The sequence below is a fragment of the Paralichthys olivaceus genome, chromosome 1 (genome assembly GCF_024713975.1).
Source record: "Paralichthys olivaceus isolate ysfri-2021 chromosome 1, ASM2471397v2, whole genome shotgun sequence".
In the NCBI taxonomy this organism is placed as follows: Eukaryota; Metazoa; Chordata; class Actinopteri; order Pleuronectiformes; family Paralichthyidae; genus Paralichthys; species Paralichthys olivaceus.
Window position 1 is genome coordinate 29,875,531 of NC_091093.1, and position 25,830 is coordinate 29,901,360.

Below are 25,830 nucleotides of genomic sequence, written 5' to 3' on the forward strand. Positions count from 1 at the left end.
GAGAAAAGGTGTCAGGCTGAACTCGACCAAAACCACAAACTAAACCAACACGTTCACGTTCTTATTTCTCTTCTGGCCACCGTCAGGTAGATTCATGCAGGTGTGTTTATGGGAGGCACACGACAGTGTCATCATGCAATCATGGAAGAGTCTGTGCTACTTTAAAAAACATGGCGGCCTCCGTAGAGAGGACCCGCTTCTGATGTAAATATAAAGTATGTAAATATAAAGGTTCTATTCTAGGGTAAAAAAAAACAATTTCTATAATTGAGATGAAACGAACGAGTGAAAAAATCACGAGGATTATTTCATATTAACTTTCTGCCAATAGATCATTTCACCCAAACCTGCCAGGAAATCTAAAAATACATTGAAAGAGGAAAATAAAACAAACAGAACTGAGTAAAATGTGACTTTAAAGACAGAACATGTACAGACTGAGAGCAGGGGACACCTGAGACCTGCAGAGAAAACACAAAACGTCTCTGAATGTGAAAACTCACGAGGATCCATCGACCTCAGAGTAAAACTTTGATCTGTTTGATCTGCAGGTGAAGCAGGAACAAGCCTGTGTTCTACTGCCACCTGCTGGAGAGGAATTCACTTACAGAAAATTCTTATAAACCCAATTTGTCCTCACGTCCTTTCCTCCTCTTTATTTCCATCCTTTCTTTTCCTTTCCTTTTTCCCTTACTCTTCTTCCCTCTCCTTCTTTCCTTCATCTAATGTTCCTTCTTATTTTGTCACCTCTTTCCTCTTTTGTTTCCTTTCTTTTTCTATCTCTCCTTTTCCTTTCATATCCTTCCTAACATCCTTTCCTTTTTCCTCCCATTTCCCTCTTTTCCTTTCCTATTCTTTCATATCTCCTCTTTTCCTTCCTAACTCTTCCCTTCTTTCCTTTCCTCCATTCTTTTCCTTCCCTATCTCTTTCTGACTCTTCCTTTCCTTTCCTTTTCATTGCCTTACCTTTCCTTACCCTCTTTCTTTCCTCCCATCTTTTCCTCCCTTCCGCTCCAACACAAAGGTTAGAGGTCGTTCATTTTTTATTCCTCATGTTTTTACTAAATCAGAAAAGAACCAGAGAAACCAGTGAATGAATTTTCTCTCTTTAATTTTTTAGTATATTTCAGACGCAGCCGTTCTGCTTCGTATCAAAACAAAAGAAATCGCGTTTATTCAACCGGCTCGAGTCCGACACACTGACACAGGTGCAGGCTGAGCAATTACATCACTGGATCATGAGTTTTCATAATCAGAATTACGTTTGATCATTTAAAGGAAAACTCACGATCTTCTCACGAGTTGAAACGTGTTGAAAACCCTGATTGACACGGCTGCTAAAAACATTACAAATATGTTTACAGTCCACTAACATAGCAGCTCTTTGTGGGTAATTATCCCTGTCGACTTACGATTTGTAATTCTGTCCATTTTATTTACAGTCTGTTGAACATGTTACGTTACATGTGATTCTCTCAACAGATGTTAAAATAGTTTTTCCTTTAACGAGTCTCCCTGTGAAGAAACATTCACGTTGGCACAGCTGATAAAATCCAGACCCGGCCAACGTTAAAAGTTAAACGAGCACCACACGTATGTTGAAACATTAGAAACACAAACCTGAACTAAATCTAAAATAGAACAGTGCATATTAAATCAGATTTTATACATTAAGATGCATATTAATCGACAGATAAGGTCTATATTAGAATTTACCTGTGGCCTGTACAAACCGATGAGGTGACGCGAAGAGAGGAAAGTGTGTCATCGGCGAATGTGATCATGTGACAGATGCAGAACTCCAACAACACACTGGATCTAAAGGAGATCTCATAAATTAGAATCTGCACCGTCATGCTCTGTTTTCAAACTGTACACAGTAAAGATAAAATACAACATTTACATTATTGCTTGACGTTCGGTTATGGCTGAAGTGACATCATCGTTTGCCGGAGATTATTTTGTACTTGGACGTGCAGAAGGATAAGATGAGATGAAGCTGGTGAAATAACATTTATCTTTTCAAGCAGGTTTGGTGTTTAAATATGATGTAATGATGTCGATAAAATACCAAGTGAACTTTTACAAGCAAGAGCAATGTTACAGATGTTATTTTAAAAGTGGAATCACTTGTCGTGGTTTCTCAGATGTGTGATTTGTTGGTTCGTGTGTCTGCATAGTTGAGTCGGGCACTGGCTGCATAGCAAAAACAGAAATTGGTTCGAAATGCTGATTGGGTGAAGGTACGATAATTGCGAGACGGTTTAAACTACAGGTGAAAGACCTCAGGGGGGCGCTGTTCTGTTTATTCTGGATGTGGGACATTGATTACTAGCGGGCTAGCATGCTACCATCAGTAGAAGAAATAACGTGGTCGTTGGATTCACCTCGAGACAGAAGTTGGTGAGGAAAGAAATAGTTTGATGCTGAACGTGTCTGATAGATTAGTAAAGTAACAGCTGCTGATGTAAAGTCACTGGAAGTCGGGGTTCTTACGGGGCTGCAGCACCCCCTACTGGCAAGGGTGTGTAACTGCAAAACTGTTAACTAACCAGATAATTGAAAAAAAACTTTCATTTGATTTTCCAGAGAAACGTTTCAAGAGCTTTGAAGAGCATTTGTTAATCCAACTATTACTACATTTGATTTGTTTTAAGAAAAGACAGTTTCTTACACGATCTCTATTTATGATCATGTGGTGCTTATTCAATTATTTGTGAAATTAAAGACAAACTAACTGAGATGTATTACAGATGACATTACAGATTTACGTCTTCATGTGGAACCAGTGACTGAGAGCGTCACACAGACGACGGACATCAGTGTTTCACTGTTTTCACTGGATTTGATGGAAAAAAAGAAAAACAGAAAACTTGTACTTTAATATTTGATGTCTTTAAATTTCCACTCTTTTTTATTTTTAAATCAACCACTAGGTTGGTTTAAAAATAAACTGTAATTCAAAAGAATTCAGAATACATGAGATTCACATTGGCTGAAACTGAGAAATAAGAAAACCTGCACTTCTAAGTAATAACCACTAGATGGTGCTACAGGCTATGTGCTCTCTCTCTGTGTGTGTGTGTGTGTGCTGCAGGATGAAAACAAAAACAACAGTCAGATCTCATGTCTTTGTCACGTTTAAGACTCTAAATACTACACTTCCCATGATTCTCTGTGCTCTGTTTTGAGTTTGTTTGTAAAACTGAACTTCTCCGTTCAGGAGCTCAGACGTTGATCTTTTTTTGTTTCCTGTTTTTCCACAGAGAGAAGGAACCTTCTTCTTCCACGTCCAGGAAATGAAACGTATGTAAATGTGATGATGTTTCATGTGATGCTGCTCTGTCCGGACCTGCGACCCGTCACCTGTGAATTTATGTGAATATCATCTGAATTGCGGGGGACCCGTCGGTGACGACTCATTCGAACTGTGTTAGTGAAGCACCTGTTTGAACCTGAGTGATGCATCAGTTCAACAAACATTCAAAAACATTGACTTCAAACCTTCTTCTGTTCCGGGTGATATCATTTCAGTCTCTCTCCTCTACACGAGCTGAACCTCCGAGGTTTCAAATGAAAGAATCAGCTGAGATGAGCCAGAGTTACAGAACTGCCCTTTCCATCTCTCACACTGTAAACAACACGCCGACGTGAATAGATACAGACGGACGACACGTCTCCGCTTCCTGAAACTCTCCGATACAAAAGCGGCCATCTTGTGATGATGACTTGATTTGCAGTCGGTCTGTGGAACCCTTGAACAAACGTCAGTGAGACGAGACCTTGTTTAACTTCGTCACTTCAGGGCGTCGTCACATCGTCCATCGTTATTTACAGTATGAATCAAATCTGTGTTAACTGACCATCAAGGATTCAAATTCACAGAACTTCAATTTGACACTTTGAAGATTTGATGTTTTAACTGGTTCAACAGTTAAATGGACGGATTTTTCCGACAGTCGCCCCGGATCACGCGTCCGCTTGGTTCGTTCAGTAGTTTGTCCACGAGTTAGCTCACTAGCCACCTTAGCTCACCGGACTTTTCTCGAGGATGTGTGAATGAATTCATCGTGGTTGTAAGAAGAGCTGAGGTGTCGACGAGCTGGTGACGGAAAAACTGAGGTTTCAGTGTCGGAGCTGAAACTGCTTCAGATCCTCAATGCAGGCGAAGAGAAACCACCTGACTCCTCCCTGCGTCCGAATCACAGAGCCGTGAGAGGAGGAGGCGAAGAGTTCACGTCTCTTCCTTCTCAAAGCCTCATCTGTCCAGGAAACGTGCAGCAGAGTCGTCACGTTCCTCCATGACTGTTCAAACCGGCCTCCGTCCGTCTGAATCCAGCAGCTCGCCGCCGGTCGGCTCTGTGGAGCGTTGCCATCGCCGCTCAGTCGTCGGCCTGCGGCGTCACTTCGAGGTCGGCACCAAACAGCTCCTTGTAAAGAGGAGGGAAGTGCGTCCGCACCACGTCGGGGTAAACGGTTCGGAACGCCGTCAGTTTCTCCGAGTGTCGACTGCACAGTGAACGCAGCGCTGATACTTTACATCTGAGCTGAGGACAGGAAGTGACATGATGGTTAATTTTTAATATGTCTCGGTACTGTGGCAACAGTGGGTTCACTCTGTAATCTATTACATCCCAGTGTTGTAATCTATTACATCTCAGTGATCGATGAGCTGAGTTTGAATGTGTTGTGCTGTAGTTCACAACTTTTCCACAGAGGGGCAGCGTGGAGCCATTTTATATTTTGAGTGTTGATGTTTCATGAAAAAAGTTTCTAACAACAAACTGATCAATGTTGAGAAACAATTTACACAACACACAAACCTGTGTGTGTGTTAATGTGTGTGTATTAATGTGTGTGTTAATGTGTGTGTGTACCTTGCTCAGAACTGCGTCTCCTCTGTGGTTCTTCTGCAGGACGTGTTGCAGAGCCAGCTGAGTTTTCTGCTGCAGCTTCTCCACCTGCAGCTTCTCCTGCAGCCAGGAGCGGTCTGCACACACACACACACACACACACACACACACACACACACACACACACACACACACACACACACACACACACACACACACACACACACACACACAGCTGTGAGGCGGCTGCAGATTGTGATAAACAGGCTGAAGTGAGAGAGTGAAGAGACAAACCTGCTGAGAGCAGAACGAACGCTGAGAAGAGAGCGAGCTCGTCCTCCGTCAGGTGCAGTGAACACAAGCTCTTAGCAAAGTCAAACACCGACGTGATCAGATCATCACAACCTGGAGACACACACACACACACACGAATGGTGAGAATGTTTTTTTTTCAACAATATCACAGGATCGCAAGTCATAAAAATATTTATATACAGAGTTCTGTATTAAAAACTAAGTATTTTAATGCAGGAAAATGAAGTAAAGTAAATAAAAGTAATGTTTGACAGTGAAGTAATTAAAAGTCATACAACTATCACAATATAAGAAGACACAGCAAATGTAATTGTACTGTCATTAGTAGAATTAACTATCGTAGTGACTGAGTTCTAACCTCCGTCTGTTAGAACCCTCCCCCTCTCACCTAACGCTCGGAAGACGTCAGAACCTGCAAATTTCCCATCGAAGTAAACGGCGTTGTTCAGCGAGTCAAACACTCGACACATCCGGACGAAGACGACCTCCAGAGATCCTGACAGAGAGACAACCTGAAGATTAATAATGAGTCAACTCTGATGGTGATTTAATGACTCGCGGCTTAGAGCTGGATCCATCAGTCATCACTAATTAAAGCAGATTTGAAGTTAGAGATTTTGTCTTTTGAAATTTGAGATGTCGGGAAAAACATTGATGATCACAAAGAAAATGATCGGAATGAAAAAGTTTGTAAAAAGATCCACAGATCGGCTGCTTTCTACTTCTGTCACCAAGATGCATGAACTATTCTCTGGAAAATCTGTGAACATTTTAAAAATCCCACAAAACCTGAGGGAAGGATGAAGAACCGCACCAACATTAAAGCTAGCCGGTGCAGCGGGAGGGTTCTACGTGGTCGGTTCACCCTAAATATGAAGAAACAACAGATGTAGCTGGAGCAGAACTCCGCTGTTCTTCACACTTCCTGTACGGAGCTAACATCGTGCCAGAACTTCACGAACAAACGATTCCCGACTCACGACTGCTCAACATTGTGTTGCTTCAAATCGACTTTTCAGGCACGCTGCAACACTTCTCCTTAGAAAATGACAGTTCAAGTATTTTGTCAGCTGACATGAACCATAAAGATCTGAATACAGGCGCACTCCAAATTTAGGGGCGGATGGTTTTATCGTGGACAACGGCTACTTGACGCTCATCGTGTGTTTGTAGCAGGAAGCCGTCAACCTCTCGCCCACAGTGTCTCCTAGTGGACGAGAGGTTGAATTACTCATCCTCAGTTGTTGAGTCGTACGAATATGTGTTTTTATACTTGTTGTTCTGTCTTAATGGGATATATTTCTTGTACTTGCAGTAAATACATTTGGCGCTGAACGCTGTTTGCTTTCTGAAGGATAATTAAGGAGGAATATCTTTGTTTTTCTCAGGCGTGTGTTTTGTGTGAGCGCTAGGTGGGAATTAGTAAAACATGTCGGCCGATCAGAAAAATGAATATTGCAGTAAATGTCTCTTCAGTGTGTCTGATGCTTCTCTCAGTGACTTGTGTTAAAGTTCCTCTCACCAGCTTTCAACAGCACGATCTGATCGTTCTGGCAGAGATCCATGAAGCCGTCGATGCGCTTGGCGAACTCCACCACGTACTGGATCGCCTCGGTGATCTTTAGGGCGCAGAGCTGCCACATCACCTCCCTCGGCTGCACACAACAGAGGGAGGAAATCAAAACGACGCACAGACAATGCGGTTAAAACACGTACACACCGCACGGCCACGCCACCTCTTCAGTGACGAGGAGAGCTGGCTGGTCAGCAAGCAAACCTCAACAGAAGGAAAGAGGTCGCAGAAATAAGATTTGACCTTCGTTACTCGAGACGATGACTCTTGGAGAGAGTGAAGGACACAGGAAGTAAAACACCGGGTTCACAGACTGACTCCGCCTCCTCTGTCTTCGCATTATTTGATTGGCTGTTGCTTGAAAAGTTGAGCTTTACTCAACTTCCACTGAGTGAAGCAAAGTGAAGCGTCGGGTCCACAACGCACGACCTCACCACATTCAAAGTGAACGAGCAGCGTTTCCACTGAAGCCTCCGACTGGAACACGCGAGTTCTGCGTTAAAGTTAGCGACGGCTACGTGACAAAGTACAATAACAACGACATGAATGCTCAGATGTGACCATGTGACTTCACAGACAGAAGCAGCGACCTCACCTTGCTCTGGTAACGCTGCACCTCGTCCTGCAGGAAGTTCTGCCAGCTCATCTGCTGCAGCTCCTCCCTCAGGTACTGACACGTCTCCAGGTGAGATCTGGAGACGATCTGAACCAGATGATCTGAAACAACGGACGACACCACAGCGCACTTTGATCACATCAGCCTGATTCCAACTAACTGTAGTTTTTATTATCATCATTTTTAAATTTCTGTCACACGTTTAGTGTTGTTGTTGTTTTATTTATTCTTTCGTTTTATTTTGTTTTTGTGTTCATTATTTAATTATTGACTTGTGTTTTTTGTTGGTGAAGCACTTTGTAACCGTTTTGAGAATAATAATTAATAAGGAGACAATTATTATTATTATTATTAACATGGGGAATTTAAAATAACAATAAACTTTCACTTTAAACCAACTGTAAGTAAAAATAAATTCATCCAATTCAAAATAATTAATTCTGATTTAAAACAAACCATCGCAACGGCAGAGGATCCTTTAATCGTGTTTTTAACATCCGTTCACTGTGACCCAGGAGACGAGTTTGTAAAAGTTTAAATACAGAATGAAACTTTGTCAGGTTAAGAGAATATAAGATAAGATTAAAAACATAATGTTTGTGAACGCAGCTCAGATCAGAAACAAACAGTAATTCCTCTTCTGCTCAGTGTCTCCGTGCTGCTGCTAATATGTTGCTGCATGAATAAATGAATGAATATGAAATAACACCAGATAATCCAGATAATAAAACTGTTGTTCGGACCGGGGCTCAGTGTGGGGACGATCATTTGAGAAATTCTTTTGTCAAAGACAAAATAAAAATCTCCCGGGACAAAGAGAGGAAGATTTCCCACAGCGAGCGCCCGCCACATCCCAATTGTCCCTAATTAACAAAGAGCTAATTACCACACAGAGATTTTAATGAGCTGTGGAGATGAGTTTCCAACCTCCTGCTATTTTAAACCACCTCTGTTTGCCCCACACACTCCTCTCCTCTTTGTCTCCTTCTCAATTCAATCCAAACTACTTTATTTATCCCAGAAGGAACATTCTAGTTTTGCAGTCGCCCAATCACAAAGAAACCAAACAAACACAATCAGCAGCAGCGTTCAGACGTCAGCGTCCACCTCCAGTGACGACAGGTCGAGTTTTAAATCCAGAGCTGAGAAAATACAGGTCGCCACGTTGGAGCTAAGAGAAGCGAGTATTCCTCCTTTTCTCTCACTTCACCTCTTTCAGGATATTCCCTCATCTTTATTTTCCCTCCAGCTCTGCAACCTTCTGCTGCTTCTTTACTTTTCAGAGCAGCTCACACACAGATAACTATCTACAGTTCAGCTCCACTCTTCTATTTGCTGGACCTGATCCATCCATCCATCCATCCATCCATCCATCCATCCATCTATATGATCTGTGACCCCCCCCCCTTGATGCCTGCAGCTCACCCAGTTCGGTCATGGACACACTGGGCGACGTGTCTCCATCGGTGAAGGAGCAGTACGGGAAGAAGCCGTTTCCAGATCCGTAGTCGCACAGTGGTTCTGGTTTAATGCCGTTAATATCCAGTCCTGATTGGTCGGGTGAGGGCAGGATGTCCAGGTAGAACAATCCTCCTCCTCCTCCTCCCCCTCCTCCTCCGGAGTCCGTCTGTTGGTGGAAGAAACATCCGATACATAAAAACTGTAAAATCAATCAATTCATTTCAGGCCATGATTTGTTCTTTTTGGTAAAATGCCACAAACCTTGGATGAGACTGATCCTCCTTCAGGGGAGTTCTGCTCCATGTAGCCCCCGAGCTCATCAGGGAGCTCAGTGAGGCCGTTGGAGGAGAGGCCGTATTGGGGGGAGAGCGGCTCGGCCTCTCCGGGGCTCGGGCTGCTGAGGCCGGGGTGGGACATGAGGAGGGGTCCCTGCTGCTGCTGCTGCTGCTGCTGCTGCTGGAGGCGGTGTCTCTGAACCTCAGCGTACAAACTGTCCCGCTGCTTCTTCGACATGCGACCGAACTTCACCGCTGAAGACGAGGGACAGGACGTGAGGATCTCAGAGAGAGACGAGCTAACGGTTTCCCTCTGCTTTCAGTCTTTATGCTAAGCTATGCTAACCACACCTTGAGTCACTGTGGTCTGGTCACCTGATGTATCTGAGCCACAATATAACTTTTTAATATTCAAACCTCATTTCTAACTTTTGGATCCACATCCGCTTCAGGTCGTGTCTATTGTCCAATAGGACGCAGAGGTTGTGCAGATTGTTGAACTGATGCATGACGTCATCTCGACGATGGGAATCATTTTCTGATCGATATCAGCTTCAGATCAACTCTCTGTTATTTGCGGAGAAGTGAATGTCCCTCAGTAGGAATTGTGAAGAAAACCTCACATGTTCTTAAATATAATAAAGAAGTGAATCTGCCACAGAGGTAAAAAAAAACTTCCTGGAACATTCGCTCCGACCACACGCTTCCCACACACCTGACACATCTGCTGCCTTTTATTTGTGCGTCTGCAGACTAACATGTTGCAAACTGCTGACCACCAGATGTTTCTGCAGGTGAGGGTGTGTGTGTGTGTATGTGTCTCACCGTCTCGGGACATGCCTACAGTCAGACATTTCTGCAGACGGCAGTGCTGGCAGCGGTTCCGGCTCGTTCGGTCGATCAGACAGTTTTTCTGGCGAGGACACGAGTAGGTGGCGTTACTCTGCTGACTGCGTCTGAAGAAACCCTGCGACAGGACGGACAGAGGTTTTAATTCTGCAGAACAGAACGGTCAGTGACACCTGGGTCAGACCTTCACTCGTCTTCACACCAGGTTTCTCCCAAAATCTCGATCTGAGTCCTAATAAAATATTTCGCCAAATTTGAAAAAGATAATCGCTGAGTTCAGGTGAACGTTTGCACCAAATCTGATGAAATTCCCTCGAGGTGTTCTTGAGATATCGTGTTCACGAGAATGAGACGGACGAACAACCTGTAAACTGCTTAATTAATATCCACGATATGACAATAAAAACAGACACTAAGTGGAAGTTACTTCAATATAAATGGTTAATGAGAATGTAAATAAACTCGTGTTTCATGTTTAAAACATCAACAAACGTCCTTTAAATGTCAAACTGTGTCTGAATCAACGTTTCTGGGTTTTTCGCTTCGATGAAACAAAAATAAAATGATTAAACTAAATATGAAAACAAGTAACAAGGGCGTTTTATCTCAAAATTAAAAATATATCTCGTGAAATGAACGCAGAGTGAATCAGACCCGGCGCCGTGACGACCCCTGAGAGGAAGCAGGAAGCTCAGTGTCAAACAGGAAGTGAGACGGTGTCGAGCAAGGGGCGGGGCTTACCTTGCAGCCCTCGCAGGTGATCACCCCGTAGTGGATCCCTGAAGATTTGTCTCCGCAGATTTTACAGGGAATGATTTCGATCTGAGCTACAGAGAAAAAAAAACAAGAGGAACTGTCAGAGATAAACGACAACAACAACAACGACGACACATCTATCAGCAGCTGCACCGCAAACTGTCAGGTCCGTCAAAACATCATCATCATCATCATCATCACTACCATCTGACATCAGACGTCATGTCACAGACGTCAGTGTCAAACGTGTGTCCAGTCGTTTGTATGAAGAACTGAAGGATTCGATCAAATGTGAAATAAGTGTCCGGTTAAGTTCATCAGAGGTGAAACTGCAGCGTCTCAACTTTCAACACATGGACAGTATTTATACACACAGACAGACGGCTCCACTCACACAGGCTATATTTAGAGGAGGGACGTTATGTAAGTGTGTGGACACATCAACACACACACACTGAAAACAAGGAGGTGGAGTCTGAAGCAGCGTTCGTCTCACTGCTGCTCGTTTCCCTCCATATAAGAACAATATCCCCGATTCCACGAATATCTCACCGACCGTTCAAATTATCGGCTCCGCACTCGGCGTGTCTTCTGTGAATTGCCCGAGAAGGTGCGGCGTTGAATCTGGTGAGATTTGGACACGTGACGCTTCAACGTTTGCAGTCATTGTGGGCGGGGCAGCGTGCTTACACTCTTCTTCTATGTCCTCTGATAAACTGCAGCGGCGGTCGACAACTGGGACAAACCCCAGGTCAGATGATTTCAATAACTTGATCTGACCGGTGCAGATGAACCTTCACTGTCGTCTGCCACTGCAAAAATGTATCGTTCTCTTATTTTCTTCGACCCTTAAATCGCTTTGGATGAAATTAGAATAAAATTATTTTCTTGACCAATATGTGAAAAAAATGTACGGAGGCCCCAAAGGGTCAACTGGTGAAAAACAAGCCAAGAATCCTGAGTTATTTTTCCTAATAACAACAAATAATTGTATTGTTTTATGTGAATCTCCTCCTTCCTCTCTCTCTCTCTCTCTTCTCAGTTTCTCTCTGTGCCTCAATGTCTCTCGCCCCCCCACAGGAGGACGGGTTGACCACCTGACCCAGTGAACGAGGATCCACATGATGAAGTCAGTGAACCAGAGTCACATTAACTCAACAGAAAAAAACAGAAGAACCACAGAGACGAGGGAAAAACATTGAAACGTCGATTCGACTCTCACAGCAACAGGATGAGTTGATGAATTAAAACGAGAGCAGCGACATCACGACCCACAAACTGAATCTTTGTTTCCTTCTTCGGCTCGAACATCGAACTTGTTTTATTTAAAACGTCTTTAATATCGATGACGACATAAAATCATCAGATCGTCAACGTGGATTTTTTTAGTGAAAACAACGATGCTGAAAACTTCCTGGATTTTCAACCATCAACCTTCAATGAGACTAAAATCACCTGGTTCGGCCGCTTCACGTCATCAACAACTCACGTCCTCAGTCTTTCATCTGCGTTTGGACTCAAACTGTTTATTACAGAACGTGGCTGTCGCCTCGATGATGACACAGTCTCCTGACGTCGTGGTTAAGTCGCTCAGAGACGAGGGCAGAGGTTCAGAAGTCTGTAACCAGGCGACCTGCTCTTAAATCTTCACACCAGCAACGGCTCAACTCACAAGTTCGAATCCCAGAGGACACGAGTTAGATTTTGTGACGGCGGCGTTCTTGCTGAAATCACCAGCTGCTCTGTGGCAACTTCACTTCATCACATCCGAGCAGCTGCTCTGTGAGAAAATAACCACAGACCCAAGAACAGATGTTCACGAAGAAGAAGAAGAAGAAGAAGAAAAGCAAAAACCTGTTTCATCGTTGTTTCTGTCTCGGTTTTCATTTGAACACAGTTTATCAGTTTCAGATCATCGGCAGCAAACAGCCCAGAGCTGAGCACAGGGCTCACACACACACACACACACACACACACACACACGCTGCAGTAACAGTTTCAACATCAAACGTTTCGTTGAACAAAGCTGTCGACTGAAATTAGAACCAAAGTTATTTATAACTTCTAGATTAGTGCAACAACTGCAAACACAAACTTCTGGATCTGGATCACAGAGAGTTCAAAAAATAGAAATATTAAAAGACCGAACGAGGCAGAGAGCAAAAGTGTGACGGACCATGACGGTCTGGAGCCGAACATCAGGCGTGAACGGCTCCTCGGACCAGAGGAGGAGTTCTGGGTCTGGATCAAACTGAACCTGGTTCTGTTGGTTCACAGTGAAAACACTTTGATGGACAGTTTGGATCAATCACAGGAAGCAGAGACACATTGAACCATAGAAGAAGAAGAAGCAGCTGCAGTCTGCACCTTGTCTGTGTTTGGTCTGTTTCCAAGTGTTTTTGCATCAGATGATCAATCACCTCACTTATTTTTAATTTTTTTAAGACTGTGGGATTTTGAGCATTTTCACTGAGAATAATTTTTGGATCGCGATGAAAAAAACTCAACATATTTAAGAGTGAGAGCGATCTGCTGCGGGTTGACTGGATTTAAAGGAGCTGACGGAGCTGCGAGCTCGACTGTGTGATGTGCAGCAGATAAACTGTTTTCTTTGATTTATCGTGTGTCTCTAAATCATCTTATTACACAATCAGATAAATGATCACATTTGTCAGTTTTGCTTGAAGAATTAACAATTAATCCAATCATGAAAATACTGATTGATTGACTTTACCAGCTGTTCGTTCACTGAGAACGTTCCTGTCTCTGTTTCTATCACAGTCAAATGAATCTGGATCAGCGTTGAGATTGTTTAGCGTTAACGCTTGTGATATTGATTTTTTCCGCTGACCTTTGGTTTGATGAGTGAGATGTGACAACACGTCGTCCTCTCGTCTGCTCGGCGAGTCTTTGCATCAGCAGAGCCGAGAGGAAATTGTTTTAATGACTCATCGGCTGTCAGAGCGGCAGCCGTCACACTCACAAAGCTTTCATGTTTGTCCGTCTGCGACGAGGCCGCTGTGTTTATCGGAGGAGCGTTGGACCAGTGTGTGACTCTCCCTCGGAGACCTAGACCTCCCTCAGATTAAACTGCGTTCATTCTCTTTCGTCTTCTTTTCTTCCTCGTCAGCGCGTTTCCGTCAAACTAAGAGTCGAATGCGACGATTTGCTTGTTGGCTGCAGATCCTCGTCCTGTCTGACCGAGGCTTGTGTTTACTGTGTTTACGACACAGACTGCAAATAACAGTGGGCAACATAAAGGCTCCCCCTGGTGGCTGGCTACTGTCAATCATCTTCACATACAGTGGTTTACGAGAAGAATCGCACTTTGACTGTAAGCACGCCTAGCATTAAAATTAAAAGTTGGAGGCACCTCAGTGCAGAAAAAGTAACTTTATCCATCTCCGTACTTTCAGTAGCACGTTGAGCTAATGCTAGTGAGCTATCCATGCATTTGCTGGCTCAAGTGATTGTTGAATTGTTCTGCTCTGTGCTACGCTGATTTGGATCCCTGATGATTGTGTCCTGTTACCTTTACCATCAGTTCTGTTCTGCAGCAGCTCCATGGTCTCTCTTTAAAGACAAGCAGGACCTGAGGTGTGTTTCCCTGAGAACTCTGGGGGATTGTTTTCTCTTTATCTATTATTGAACTGTCTGATTATTTTATTAAGCTGCTTCCATCTTCATTGTTATTATTACAACTCTACTTCAAAGCGGTTCCTCCGTTGCACTTCATGTTCCCGCTCCTCCTGCTGATCAGAGCTGTGGCTGAGACTCCAGCTCATGATGCAGCCGATATATTTAACTTTCTTCTACAAACAGAGGATGAAGTTTCTTCCTCGTGGGCCGGTGAGGTGAGATCTATTCTCCCCCTCAGACGTTGCTGACAGCCTCTGTTGTTTAATCTCCTTGGCGAGCTTCAACATGATCTCAGCGTGGATGTAATAACGGCAGACATATGGCACATGGAGCGCAAACACCCTCGTTAAGCCTGTCGGCAGATGAAGCGGCAGCTTGTTCCTCAGCCACAGTTGGTGGTTCAGTTGGACACTTCTCCATCAGGTCGCACAGTAAAAGTCTCTGCTCGACATGAGTTCATGTAAAGGTTCACTGTCCAGTGACCAGGAAAACATCCTCCTTTGCTTCAGAGTAATGTTCATTTCTGGAGACATGCACGACAAAGTCCGACCAGAAGAGCTGATCTGGATCAAACTGAAGCAACCAAAACACTTTAGAAGACAGCATTAAACAACAGAAGAAGAAGAGGAAGCGGCTGCAGTCTTCACCCCCGACAATAAAATGTTTGAACCACGAGGACATTTGGTGCTTTTGAACTAGTTCGGACAACTGACAACACGTTCACGTCAGACTCCGTCAACAAACCAATCAGAGTCAAGTACAGGTAGACGACGCCCACGTAGGTGATGACGACAGGACGTACGTTTGTCAGACAAAATTCTTTAGTCCCTAAATTACAATGTGAAACCAAAACTAACAGATCAAATGAAAGTATGGAACAAAGACATGAAGCTTCAGACTCTCAGGAGAGGAAACGTCCCGAACACGAAGCTTCTAATGGAACAAAGAACGTCTCAGCCTCTCGTACGTCGACACACTTCCCTCAGTTCTTATCTCCACCGTCTTTGTTCTGACGCTGTTAGTGAAATCCTCTGTCCTGCACCAACACAAACTTAAATATTATTCCACAGTAATGACGTTCAGAGCAGCAGACGAACACTGGAACCTCCAGTTTTCCCCGTGGATGCAGCAGATGCTCATGTGTAGATTCCACTGAATAATGTGTAACGAGCAGTATAGCGGCGCTAAAGTGAAGGCTAATGAGCTGCAAGGATTTTACGAGAGCCACCGCTGTTTACACCAAAAATGCTAAAGCTCGGGCAAAACGAGTCCCTGATGGATAAATTAACTGACGCGCAGAAAAATAAATAAAGTTTTTCAGAGACGATCAAAGAGCGACGAGAAAGGAGGCCGTGAAGACGCCACTGTGCTTCCAAATGTGTCAAGGTTTACTGTGGAAACACAAGATCACCCCCCACCTCCCGCTGCATATCTGAAGTTTACTTCAACTTCTACTTTCTGCTCCGCTGCTGAATTATCGACATCCCCCGGGTTTAAATGTTCTGTTCTTCCTTTGGTTCAGTCCCATTTTTTCAATCAAAAGCTGCTTTTTAACGTGAAGAAGTTAAAAACTGTAACGTGTGGCTTCAGTTTCTGTTTCAGTTCACAGCTCAAAATGTGAAAGCACAACCAGGACAAAAAGGTTCCGAGCCGAGAACCGAGACACAATGAAAAACCCTGAGGTCACATGCAGAAAACTTACATGTATGAAACCAAACATATTGTGCAACTGTTCTACTGCATCCACAGAAGAGGTTTAATGATTATATTTTAGGTTTCACCTAAAGTGGACGTGGATAACTCCTGGAGGACACGTTGTTCTTTCAACAGGACGACTCACAACTACTCCAGACAAACAGAAACATTCGAGTGTCCGTCATCGACTCAGAGTTTTAGATTGTTCAACCGCAGTTTGTCAAAAGTTGTAACGAGCAACGACAGGACGAGAGAACGCGCCAGGTGGTTTTTTGACGTGGGCGATATCAGACGCGTGAACCTCAGAGCACGATGGTCGTGTGGTTCATTTGCTGTGTGAGTTTCAGACGCTCTGTGTGTGTCCCCCCCCCCCCCCCCCCCCCCCGAGGACAGTTAAATAATCTCCTGGCTGTTTGTAATCCTGTGACATAACAGACTGGCTGAGAGCCTCCTGCACACACACACACACACGCACGCACGCACACACACACACACACACACACACACTAATTTCCAGCTCTTGTTTCGTGAAAATAAAACATATTGGAAAAGTTTTGTCGGGCAGTTTATGTTTTAATGTTGTTGCCATAACAACCAGAATCTACTTCAGCGGCCACAGAATTCAAACAAACTGAACTTTTCACTTTTTCTTTTCCTGCAACAAAACCTGTTCCACGGAGCTGAAGCTGACACTCCATCCCTGTAGGTGGCAGTAATGTGCCAATTTCTTATTTACCGACTTTTAAATTCATCAAATTTTGCACACGAAGATTTTTAGCAAACATCTCTTTCACTTATGATTTCTCTCAATTGTGCAGAACTTCTTTTGTCAGCGGTTCCAACGTTTAGTTTAATAGTTTAACTGAGCGAAACAGTTTTTTTTTGGTTTTGATGTAGAAATTCACAGAAGCAGTCTGAGAACAGGCAGCGATGCCTCGTCAGTGGGAAAGAGAGAGAGACAAGGAGACACTTCCTGTCCAATCTGGAGCCTCGAGTTAATGTCGACATTGGACGTACGAGCTGTCAATCACACAGAACCACGCCCCCGTGCACTTCGTGGTCTTAGTTATAAAATGAGAAGAAATTTTCTCATCGACTTCTAGAGAAATATTTTTTTATATTTGTATTTTATTTATATAACAACAGTTAAAACCTCAAGAAAAACGAAGAAAACTCCCCTCACGTTCAGCTATCACCTCCTTTTTCCTTCTCTCACCTCCTTTCCAGCTCCCTCTCTCTCTCCTGTTTTCTCACCTCCTCTCTCCTCCCCTCACCTCCCCTCACCTCCTCTCTCCTTCTCTCACCTCCTCTCACCTCCCCTCTCCTTCTCTCTCATCCTCTCTCCTCCCCTCACCTCCTCTCACCTCCTCTCTCCTCCTCTCTCCTTCTCTCTCCTCCCCTCACCTCCTCTCTCATCCTCTCTCCTCCTCTCTCCTCCTCTCTCCTCCCCTCACCTCCCCTCACCTCCTCTCTCCTCCCCTCACCTTCTCTCTCCTCACCTCACCTCCTCTCTCCTCCCCTCACCTTCTCTCTCCTCACCTCACCTCCTCTCACCTCCTCTCTCCTCCTCTCTCATCCTCTCTCCTCCCCTCACCTTCTCTCTCCTTCTCTCACCTCCTCCCTCCTCCTCTCTCCTCCCCTCACCTCCTCTCTCCTCCCCTCTCCTTCTCTCTCCTCCTCTCTCCTCCCCTCACCTCCCCTCACCTCCTCTCTCCTCCCCTCTCCTTCTCTCTCCTTCTCTCACCTCCTCTCACCTCCCCTCACCTCCCCTCACCTCCCCTCACACTTCTTCACAGCGAAATTATTTTGACTGGACATTTTCCCAGAATAGAATCTGAAGCTGAAGGTTTCATGTTTCCAACCTGAGGAAACACGTGTGAAACTAAACAGTGAAAACACGAAGCTACAAACACAGAGAGACGAACTCAACCTGGAACAACAAGCTGCTCATCAACATCGTCCTGTGACACAACAAACTACAACTAATACTGAAAAACTTCAGCAGTGACACACACACACACACACACACACACACACACACACACACACACACACACACACACACACACACTCTTACCTTTCATGGCGGAGATGATAAAGTACATATTTGTCAGGCCTGAGTTTCAGGAGGATCCTCGTTGTGTCACCAGCAGCAGCTTCTCTCAGCTCTGACATCATCCTGAGCTGCTGCTGCACAGCATGAGCAGCCATGTGACCGTGACGTCACCGCCCAGCCCCGCCCTCCCCTGGCCTGCCCCCTCTGATTGACATGCCTACCAGCCAATGAGAGCGGCCGGTGTGTTTGTTTTCATACAGTAAATCACTGTCAGACTCGAAGTACAGATGTTTCACAGAACATGTATTTAAACTACAAATATTGATATTGATATTTGAAGGTTTTTTTAAAAAAAAGCCTATATTTACTTTGTTCTTCAGAACTTTGGAGGGACGTAGAAATGTATCAGCAAAGAAAAGCGAACCTCTAACTTTAACTCCAAAACCAGAATCATCTGGAGATATTTAAATCTGAGATCTGTCGCTTTGTTGTTGGGTTCAAAAAGGATCCACTGGTTTCATGGTGTAGTGGTTATCACGTCTGCTTTACACGCAGAAGGTCCTGGGTTCAATCCCCAGTGGAACCAGAGCTTTCTGTTATGGTTGATGTGACACGCCCTCTAACGAAGCTGACACGAGGCAGTTGAACAATCACACCAGAGACTGGGCTTCATCAGGAGGGGGGGGGGGGTCTGTAAGAGCCAGGAACTAAAACCAACAGAGGATAATAAGTGGTGGAGTTTCAGCAATGGACACACTGAGGAATGTGATGTTTAATTAAAATTATCAACCTGAATTTGAGCATAATCCGTCTCCTTCTAAACATGAAGAAGAAACTGTGGCAGCTTCAGTCGTCATAAAAACTCAAAAGGTGTTTAGTCAGTCTGGACTGATGTAAAAAACATGGCGTCCTCCGTAGAGAGGGTCCCCTCCATGTTAATATAAAGTATTTAAATATAAAGTATTTGAATATAACGGGTCTTTTCTGGGGTAAAGAAAACTACAATTCATACAATTTAGATGAAATGAACTCGTGAAAAACATCATGAGGATGATTCTACAGTAAGTTAGTTCCCTTTCACCTGAATCTTACACACTGGATGTAAACACATTGTTTGTTTTATCTAAACACAACAGGAACATGAAACTAGCAGCTTGAGGATCTTTGTGGAACCTTGTGAAATTTCTCGGCGACCAGTGGCGGCTGACTTCCTGTCGCACTTGTAACGCTGATGCTGACGCTACCCACAAACGTCACCATCACTGAAGTTTGTTTATGGTTTGTGTTTCTCACATCCGGACAGAGAGTGGCGCCCTGATAAACACAACATTACACAAAAACAACCACATGGCGAAGTCTCTGCCGCCACCCACCTTCTCTGCGGTTCGCATAGCAAGCAGTTCAAAGAAACAAAGAGGGAGATGAAGTATGAAGACGTGTGTGAAATGTGAGAGGAGAAAAACCACAAAGAGTCGCCGGAGATGAAGATAGCAGAGTAAATGAAGAGATGGCGTTTCAGCAGAAAAAGTGTCCACCAATCACATCCAGCCATTCGTCCATCACACGCTCAAAGTTTTCAAATACTTGATCATTCGTGATTCTTCATAAGATTCAACTGCTAAATGACTGAAGTGTGGTTTTCTTAGTTATTTATAATACAAATAATCGTTCAACTGTAAAATATTAATCACATTTCTTTGCCATAACTGTTTGATAACAACATCTCGGGAATCACTGAAGTTTTAAAATAATTATCAGCCGATATATCGGGATCAGTATCTGCTCCCAAAAATCAGTCAGGCTTTGAAATGTACAATCTGTGTCTCATCTAAACATGAAGTGACCTCAGGATCTGAGGGACGGAAATGTGAGATAAAAACTTCAGACCAGTTTTACTTCTATCGACCTGCTGATTCAACATGTTGCTCCATGTTGTTCTCGTGTGTCTGAGCCGTGGAGAACAACAGAACTTCCACTACAACTAAAGTTAAATAAGACTCAGCAGTAACTGAGCGAACTCAAGCAGCTCCAGCTAACTGGCGTCTTTACCCATCATCCCACACTGCTTCATAAAACAAATCCCGTCTGAGCCGCGGAGCTTCGGTGAAAACGATTAAACTCAGTGAAAACAGCCGACCTCGGTAAACGCCAGCGCCTGAAGGCCGAACGACTCCTGGCAGCAGAGAGAGGAAAGTGAGCAGCAGCAGGAGCTTCATTCTTCCTGTAAATTGGCAGAACAGGAGGAAGATTTACTCTTCGAAAAGCTCGACGTCTGGCGGCGGAGCCCCCCCCCACCCACGTCAGAACGGGTCAATAGACTCCCGGCAGCACGTTACGAGTTGTTTGGAAAAAGCCTCCACGGCTCCCAGAGGATCAATGTTTCTCTCTGCGATGATCCCAACCTCACATTCATTATCCGTCTCTATCAGCTCTAATGAGAGCGACTCGACTGAGGCAGCGCTCCCTCGTCACTCATTTATCCTTATCTCCCTGGAACACTCTCCGCTCAACACGTTCTTCTGTAAAAAAAAAAACTAGTTCCAGACAGGAGGAAACTTAAAGTGTCAGAGCACCACAGAGACCAGAACCTGCACCGGCAACAAACCCGTCCACTGAGCCGACTCCACCCGCCCTCAGATTCTCACCAACAAATTAAGAGATTCGCTAACACTTGATATTAGGGAACACACAAAGTGAACATATCCCAACAACTTGATTGTAATTCATGTACAACAACTTCCTTACTTACCATCAATAAGCAGTAATTAGGAGGTTATTGAGGTAAAACTGTTAGTTAATGGAGTAGCTGCAGAACAAGGTCATTAAGAATAAGGCATTAATAAGTGTTTTATAATGAATAATAAAGATCCGATATGCCTCTAATATCCAGGCTAATAAGCAACTAGTTAATGGTTGATATGTGTTCCCTGATATAAAGTGTTACCGTAACTTTCTTTCAAACAAACTGAGGATGATTCATTTCTCAGATATAAACGCTCTCACACTGATAAAATCCTCAGCGCTAAGGATTCTGGGAAGTCAGTGCATCTCCTGGACTCACAATTTGAAACATAAACAAGTCTTTCACACCCACGTCCACAGGAAACAGTGTCGGCCACATAAACCAGAAAGAACAGGAAACAGGGAACTCACACGTGTGCGTCTTCTTCACTGCAGCTGACAAACCTGCAACACAGAAGAAACAGATGTGATCAGCCGTTCACACTGAAAGAGTGAAGTATAAACACACTTCATCAGAAAACATAAATATACCATCACATTGAGTGACTGTTTACAAACCCAGCAGCTCCACACACGTAATCATCTGGAGATAATCAACCAACAGTTTGATCCAGTATCTCATTAAATACGACATGATGACTTTGAGTTATCACACAGGAGGTGCTGGGTTCAATCCCCAGTGGAACCACAGCTCTGTGGTACGGCTGAATCACTGAGGTGAAACTTTGTTATCGAACAATTCGAAAGCGGAATATCGACCCAGCACAGAGGTTTCATGGTGTAGTGGCTATCACGTCTGCTTTACACGCAGAAGGTCCTGGGTTCAATCCCCAGTGGAACCAGAGCTTTCTATTATGGTTGGTGTGACACGCCCTCTAACGAAGGCCGAGCGGAGGCCGACATTTCCTACACGTCCCTGAAGCAGCTGACCGATCGCAGCGGAGCCGTTCAGTCCCCAGTGGAACTGGAACTTATGTCTGAAACTCACTGATGATAAAAATCAATTAAAAGAAACACGTGTGTCACAGCATGGATCAAGTTTTGGGCCAAAAGATTCAGGTCTCACAACAGAGAGATTGTGTTGTTGTCATTACGCACGTTTCTTTGTTTTGTATTTGCGAAAATAAAACGCATTCGTTTGCTAATGTTGTTTTGTTTTTTGTGTTCGGCAGAGAATCAGCGGCCGAGGTCGTGACGGACACGTGTTGGTCTGTAACTAACAGAGAAAGTTGTGGAACGACAAGAACACAATCTTCCTGATGTTACACCTGAAACTTTTGGTGATCCACACGGTGATGTCAGTTATCTGGGAGTTTAAGATGTAAGTTCTGGCTCCACTGGGGATTGAACCCAGGACCTTCTGCGTAAAGCAGATGTGATAACTACTACACCATGAAACCTGTGTGACGCTGCCTCGTTCACTGAGAACAGAATTCTTTAGGCTGAGTGAGTTCTGGACCATCATTTAAAAAAAAGGACAGGGGAAAATGCCGACGATTCATTGCAACATTTTATGGTTGCACCAATCCACGTAATTATAATTTCTGCTTTTGTTTGTCGGACACACAATGTGAGGGCGTTTCACTTTGTTATAAGTCCTGTTGTGTAACTGTTGTGTAAGTCTGCTCCCTGCTACTGAGCGGAGGACGCTGAGACGAGGAAAAAACGAAAAGGTGAAATAAACGATCTGGTTGATTTCATTGATCAACAAACACAAAAACCTTCCTCAGCAGAAAAACACTCTGCTTCTTGTTTCCAGTTCCATTCGTCGTCGTCGTTCATCTGCAGCGACCTTTGCCTCAGAAAATGAAACGTGCTCACAAACACTCCCCCCCCCCTGCAAACGCTTCATATTTCAAAGAGGTGATAACAGCCGTTGTCTTCACGCACCTACACGGCTTCATCATGGAATCTAGGCCAGATTAGAATATTCATTATCTCTGACCTTTTCAACTCCAGGCTGCAGGAGGAGCAGCTGCAGAGAGAATATGTCGGTGAGAAGAAATGAAGACGACGAGCTGAGGAGGAGAAAACCACCTCCACAGACTCTGATGAGCAGGGCCGCACCTGTGCATGAGTGTGGGGGCCCGTTTCCACGCTGGGCCCCCCTTTATGGTTGTTCTGCTTTTCTTTGTGTTTCTTTTCAGTTTTGCTGCGTTGGTGCGTGATGAGGTTTCTCATCTGTGGGCAGTTTTGTTAATTAACTAAAAAACCTCCGTCCACACGCATCACTCGACCTTTCACACTGACAGTCGGTGGTTGACACAAAGACTCGAGCTGCAGCGTTAATCACCTGGTTGTTGTGAATAAAGATTGATTCAATGTTTTGTTGAACGTCGATGCTTCTGTTTTTCAGAGTCCGTTCACTGAAGCTGTGTCAGGAGAACGACGAGCGCTCAGTCCTGCAGGCGGCAGCAGCTTCAACCTGCACCGTCTACAACTCGTGTCAGCGACTCTGACGTCTGTTTAAAGACATGAAACGCAGCAGGCTGACAACAGCGGTGGAGAGAATCTGCCTGTCTCCCTCTGAGCCTCGGCACCGATTACAGCTCACGCTTCTCATAATTGTTCAGAGCGAGCGGCTCCTCGTAACAATTATAGTGTATGAGCAGCTGCTGCCAAAGTCATTTCACTGCTGCTCATCAGGGAGCTCGAAACAAAAAGAAGGGAAGAGGCTGAAACGAGAAACAGCCTTCGTCTGGCTGCATCAAATGAGCTGAGGATTTAAGATGGCGCAGATAAAACGAGATTTAAGGATTAATGACGGGAAGCGAGTGAACTTTCAGTGACTTGTTTTAAAGTAACAAGAGGAACTGAGTCAACGCAGCGGCTGAGGACGACGGAATATGAAATTCAACGCAGACAAGATAATGTAGATTACCCCACTTCATGACCTTTACATGATTTACTCATGTTTAATGAGACTTTAGATTATTTCTCTCACATAAACCTGAGTAAAATAACATTTTAAGTCATTTCCGCATATTTGTTCTGTATTGAGGATCAATGTGTCACTGTCTCTGAGTTTGGAGACTCGTGAAGGAATCTGTCAAACACACAAACCACTGGATCTGAAACCGTTTTCTCAAACGTCCCGAGCCACACGAGGTACTGCACGGGGTTTCTAACACGTGACGGACGTGAAACTGGAAGAACACAAATATCTCAGGATGAAGAAGAAGAGACATGTCAGCTTGGACAGACTTTCCAGATGTGAGAGATTCCAGATGTTTTGGTGATGAGGGCCGACGCCGGTGTGGATGAGCCGTAAACATCAACACGGATCTTTCCACAGCGGAGTTTAGACGTCACGTCCTGAACTACTGCGTTTAGTTTGAGTTCAAATTAAAAACAGAGAATATGATGAGTTGGTGATTAAAGTTCTTCAGGGTCAAAACTAAAACTGCAGAGTCTAATCTCACTGGAGCTGGAGTTCATGAGCTGATAACACTAAAGTACTCACACACACACACACACACACACACACACACACACACACACACAGCTCCTGTTTGTTTCCTGTCTAACCACAGTAACGTTCGCTGACACCTCAGAGAGCGACGCATTAAAGAGAAGAAGCTTATTACCAGCAGCCAAACACAACTGACACACTGCTGCTGCAGCTGAACTCTGTGGACACAGGTACAGGAGACGACCCCGAGACACACACACACACACACACACACACACACACACCAGTGTTTATCCAGAGTGTTGCTCTTGTCAACACGAGGCGACATAATAACAACAGTTCAGATCAAACACAAAATGAATCTTCTGCACTTTGAATCAAACAAACAGGAGGAAGTGGTTCATGGTGATGAAGTGACGACAGAGAGTCACTGTTTCTGAACAACAATGAACAGATAAGATACATCAGGCTCTGACGCACACACACACACACACACACACAGAAGTGAGTCTCAATCTGTCTCTTGTGTCCTCAGGTTTGTGGCTCTTGTATCTCATTAAATGTGACATCAATACAGAGGTTTCACAGTGGAGTCGTCAGGTCCTGGGTTCAAACCCCGGTGGACGGGTGAGACCGATAACGAGCCACGCCTCTCACTCCTGGTCAGTCAACGTAAACACTGATCACAACCAGAATATAAACACATGCACCTGAAGTCTGTTTACTTTGCTCTCGTCCAAATCAAATTCAACATCCAAGAGAATCAATCAACATTTATTTATATAGCACCTTACAAAAACCAAGCGTTGACCAAAAGTGCTTCACAATTGCAAATCCAAAATACACAAACAGCAAACACGGGACAAGAACAACAGTTTCATTTGAAGGCTCGCTCAAACAAGTATGTTTTTACATACGTACATTACTTTGATGGGGTTCAGCTTCTCAGTGAACGAGGCAGCGTCACACTGGTTTCATGGTGTAGCAGTTATCACATCTGCTTTACACGCAGAAGGTCCTGGGTTCAATCCCCAGTGGAACCAGAACTTATGTCTGAAACTCGCAGACAACTGAAACAACTTTCATCATTAGTATCAATAATGTTCCCCGAACACAGACGTGAGCCAGACATATATATATATATATATATATATATGTATTTAAAGGTACAGTGTGTAGAATTTAGTGACATCTAGTGTTGAAGTGTCATGTTGCAGCTGAACAGCCCTCCCCTCCCCCTCTCCTTCAAAACACAAAATAGAAACTGTGGTAGACTTTAATTTTCATAAAAACTCAAAAGGTGTTTAGTTTGTTCAGTCTGGACTCATGTTAAAAACATGGCGGCCTCCGTACAGAGGGTCCCCTCCATGTAAATATAAAGTATTTTAATATAAAGTATTTTAATATAAAAGGCCTACAACTACAATTCATACAATTTAGATGAAACGAACTCGTGAAAACATCATGAGGATTATTCTCCATTAAATTTCTGCCAATAGTTAAACTTTTGTCTTTACTGTTTCTGCAGAACGGAAACTTGCCGTAAACCAGCTCTGACTGAGTCGGACCTGTTTAACTGTGTAATGTT

The 25,830-nt window shown here is 44.1% G+C and overlaps 1 protein-coding gene and 3 non-coding genes across 6 annotated transcripts in view; 3 read left to right on the top strand and 1 right to left on the bottom strand.

Moving 5' to 3' along the window:
- Window positions 1-1,094: 1,094 nt before the first annotated feature.
- LOC109647194 (nuclear receptor ROR-alpha A-like) overlaps window positions 1,095-25,830 on the bottom strand; it is a 46,790-nt gene continuing 22,054 nt past the window's right edge. Inside the window, exons 5-15 of one of the 3 annotated variants that reach the window (XM_069530514.1) lie at window positions 21,242-21,274; window positions 10,684-10,769; window positions 9,919-10,060; window positions 9,080-9,348; window positions 8,783-8,984; window positions 7,337-7,458; window positions 6,691-6,823; window positions 5,557-5,664; window positions 5,148-5,258; window positions 4,878-4,990; window positions 1,095-4,547 (exon numbers count right to left, since the gene is read on the bottom strand). In XM_069530514.1, coding sequence (XP_069386615.1) covers window positions 4,383-4,547; window positions 4,878-4,990; window positions 5,148-5,258; window positions 5,557-5,664; window positions 6,691-6,823; window positions 7,337-7,458; window positions 8,783-8,984; window positions 9,080-9,348; window positions 9,919-10,060; window positions 10,684-10,769; window positions 21,242-21,274 — 1,484 coding nt within the window. In that variant the 3' untranslated portion in view covers window positions 1,095-4,382. Of the gene's footprint in view, window positions 4,548-4,877; window positions 4,991-5,147; window positions 5,259-5,556; window positions 5,665-6,690; window positions 6,824-7,336; window positions 7,459-8,782; window positions 8,985-9,079; window positions 9,349-9,918; window positions 10,061-10,683; window positions 10,770-10,902; window positions 11,045-18,109; window positions 18,260-21,241; window positions 21,275-25,830 lie in introns of those variants that run through there. The other 2 variants (XM_069530521.1, XM_069530525.1) reach the window with 2 other exon arrangements.
- On the top strand, window positions 18,602-18,674 carry trnav-uac (transfer RNA valine (anticodon UAC)). Its single transcript has one exon. It is a non-coding gene; the product is annotated as a tRNA-Val (tRNA).
- trnav-uac (transfer RNA valine (anticodon UAC)) lies at window positions 21,600-21,672 on the top strand. Its single transcript has one exon. It is a non-coding gene; the product is annotated as a tRNA-Val (tRNA).
- Window positions 25,213-25,285, top strand: trnav-uac (transfer RNA valine (anticodon UAC)). The gene has a single exon. It is a non-coding gene; the product is annotated as a tRNA-Val (tRNA).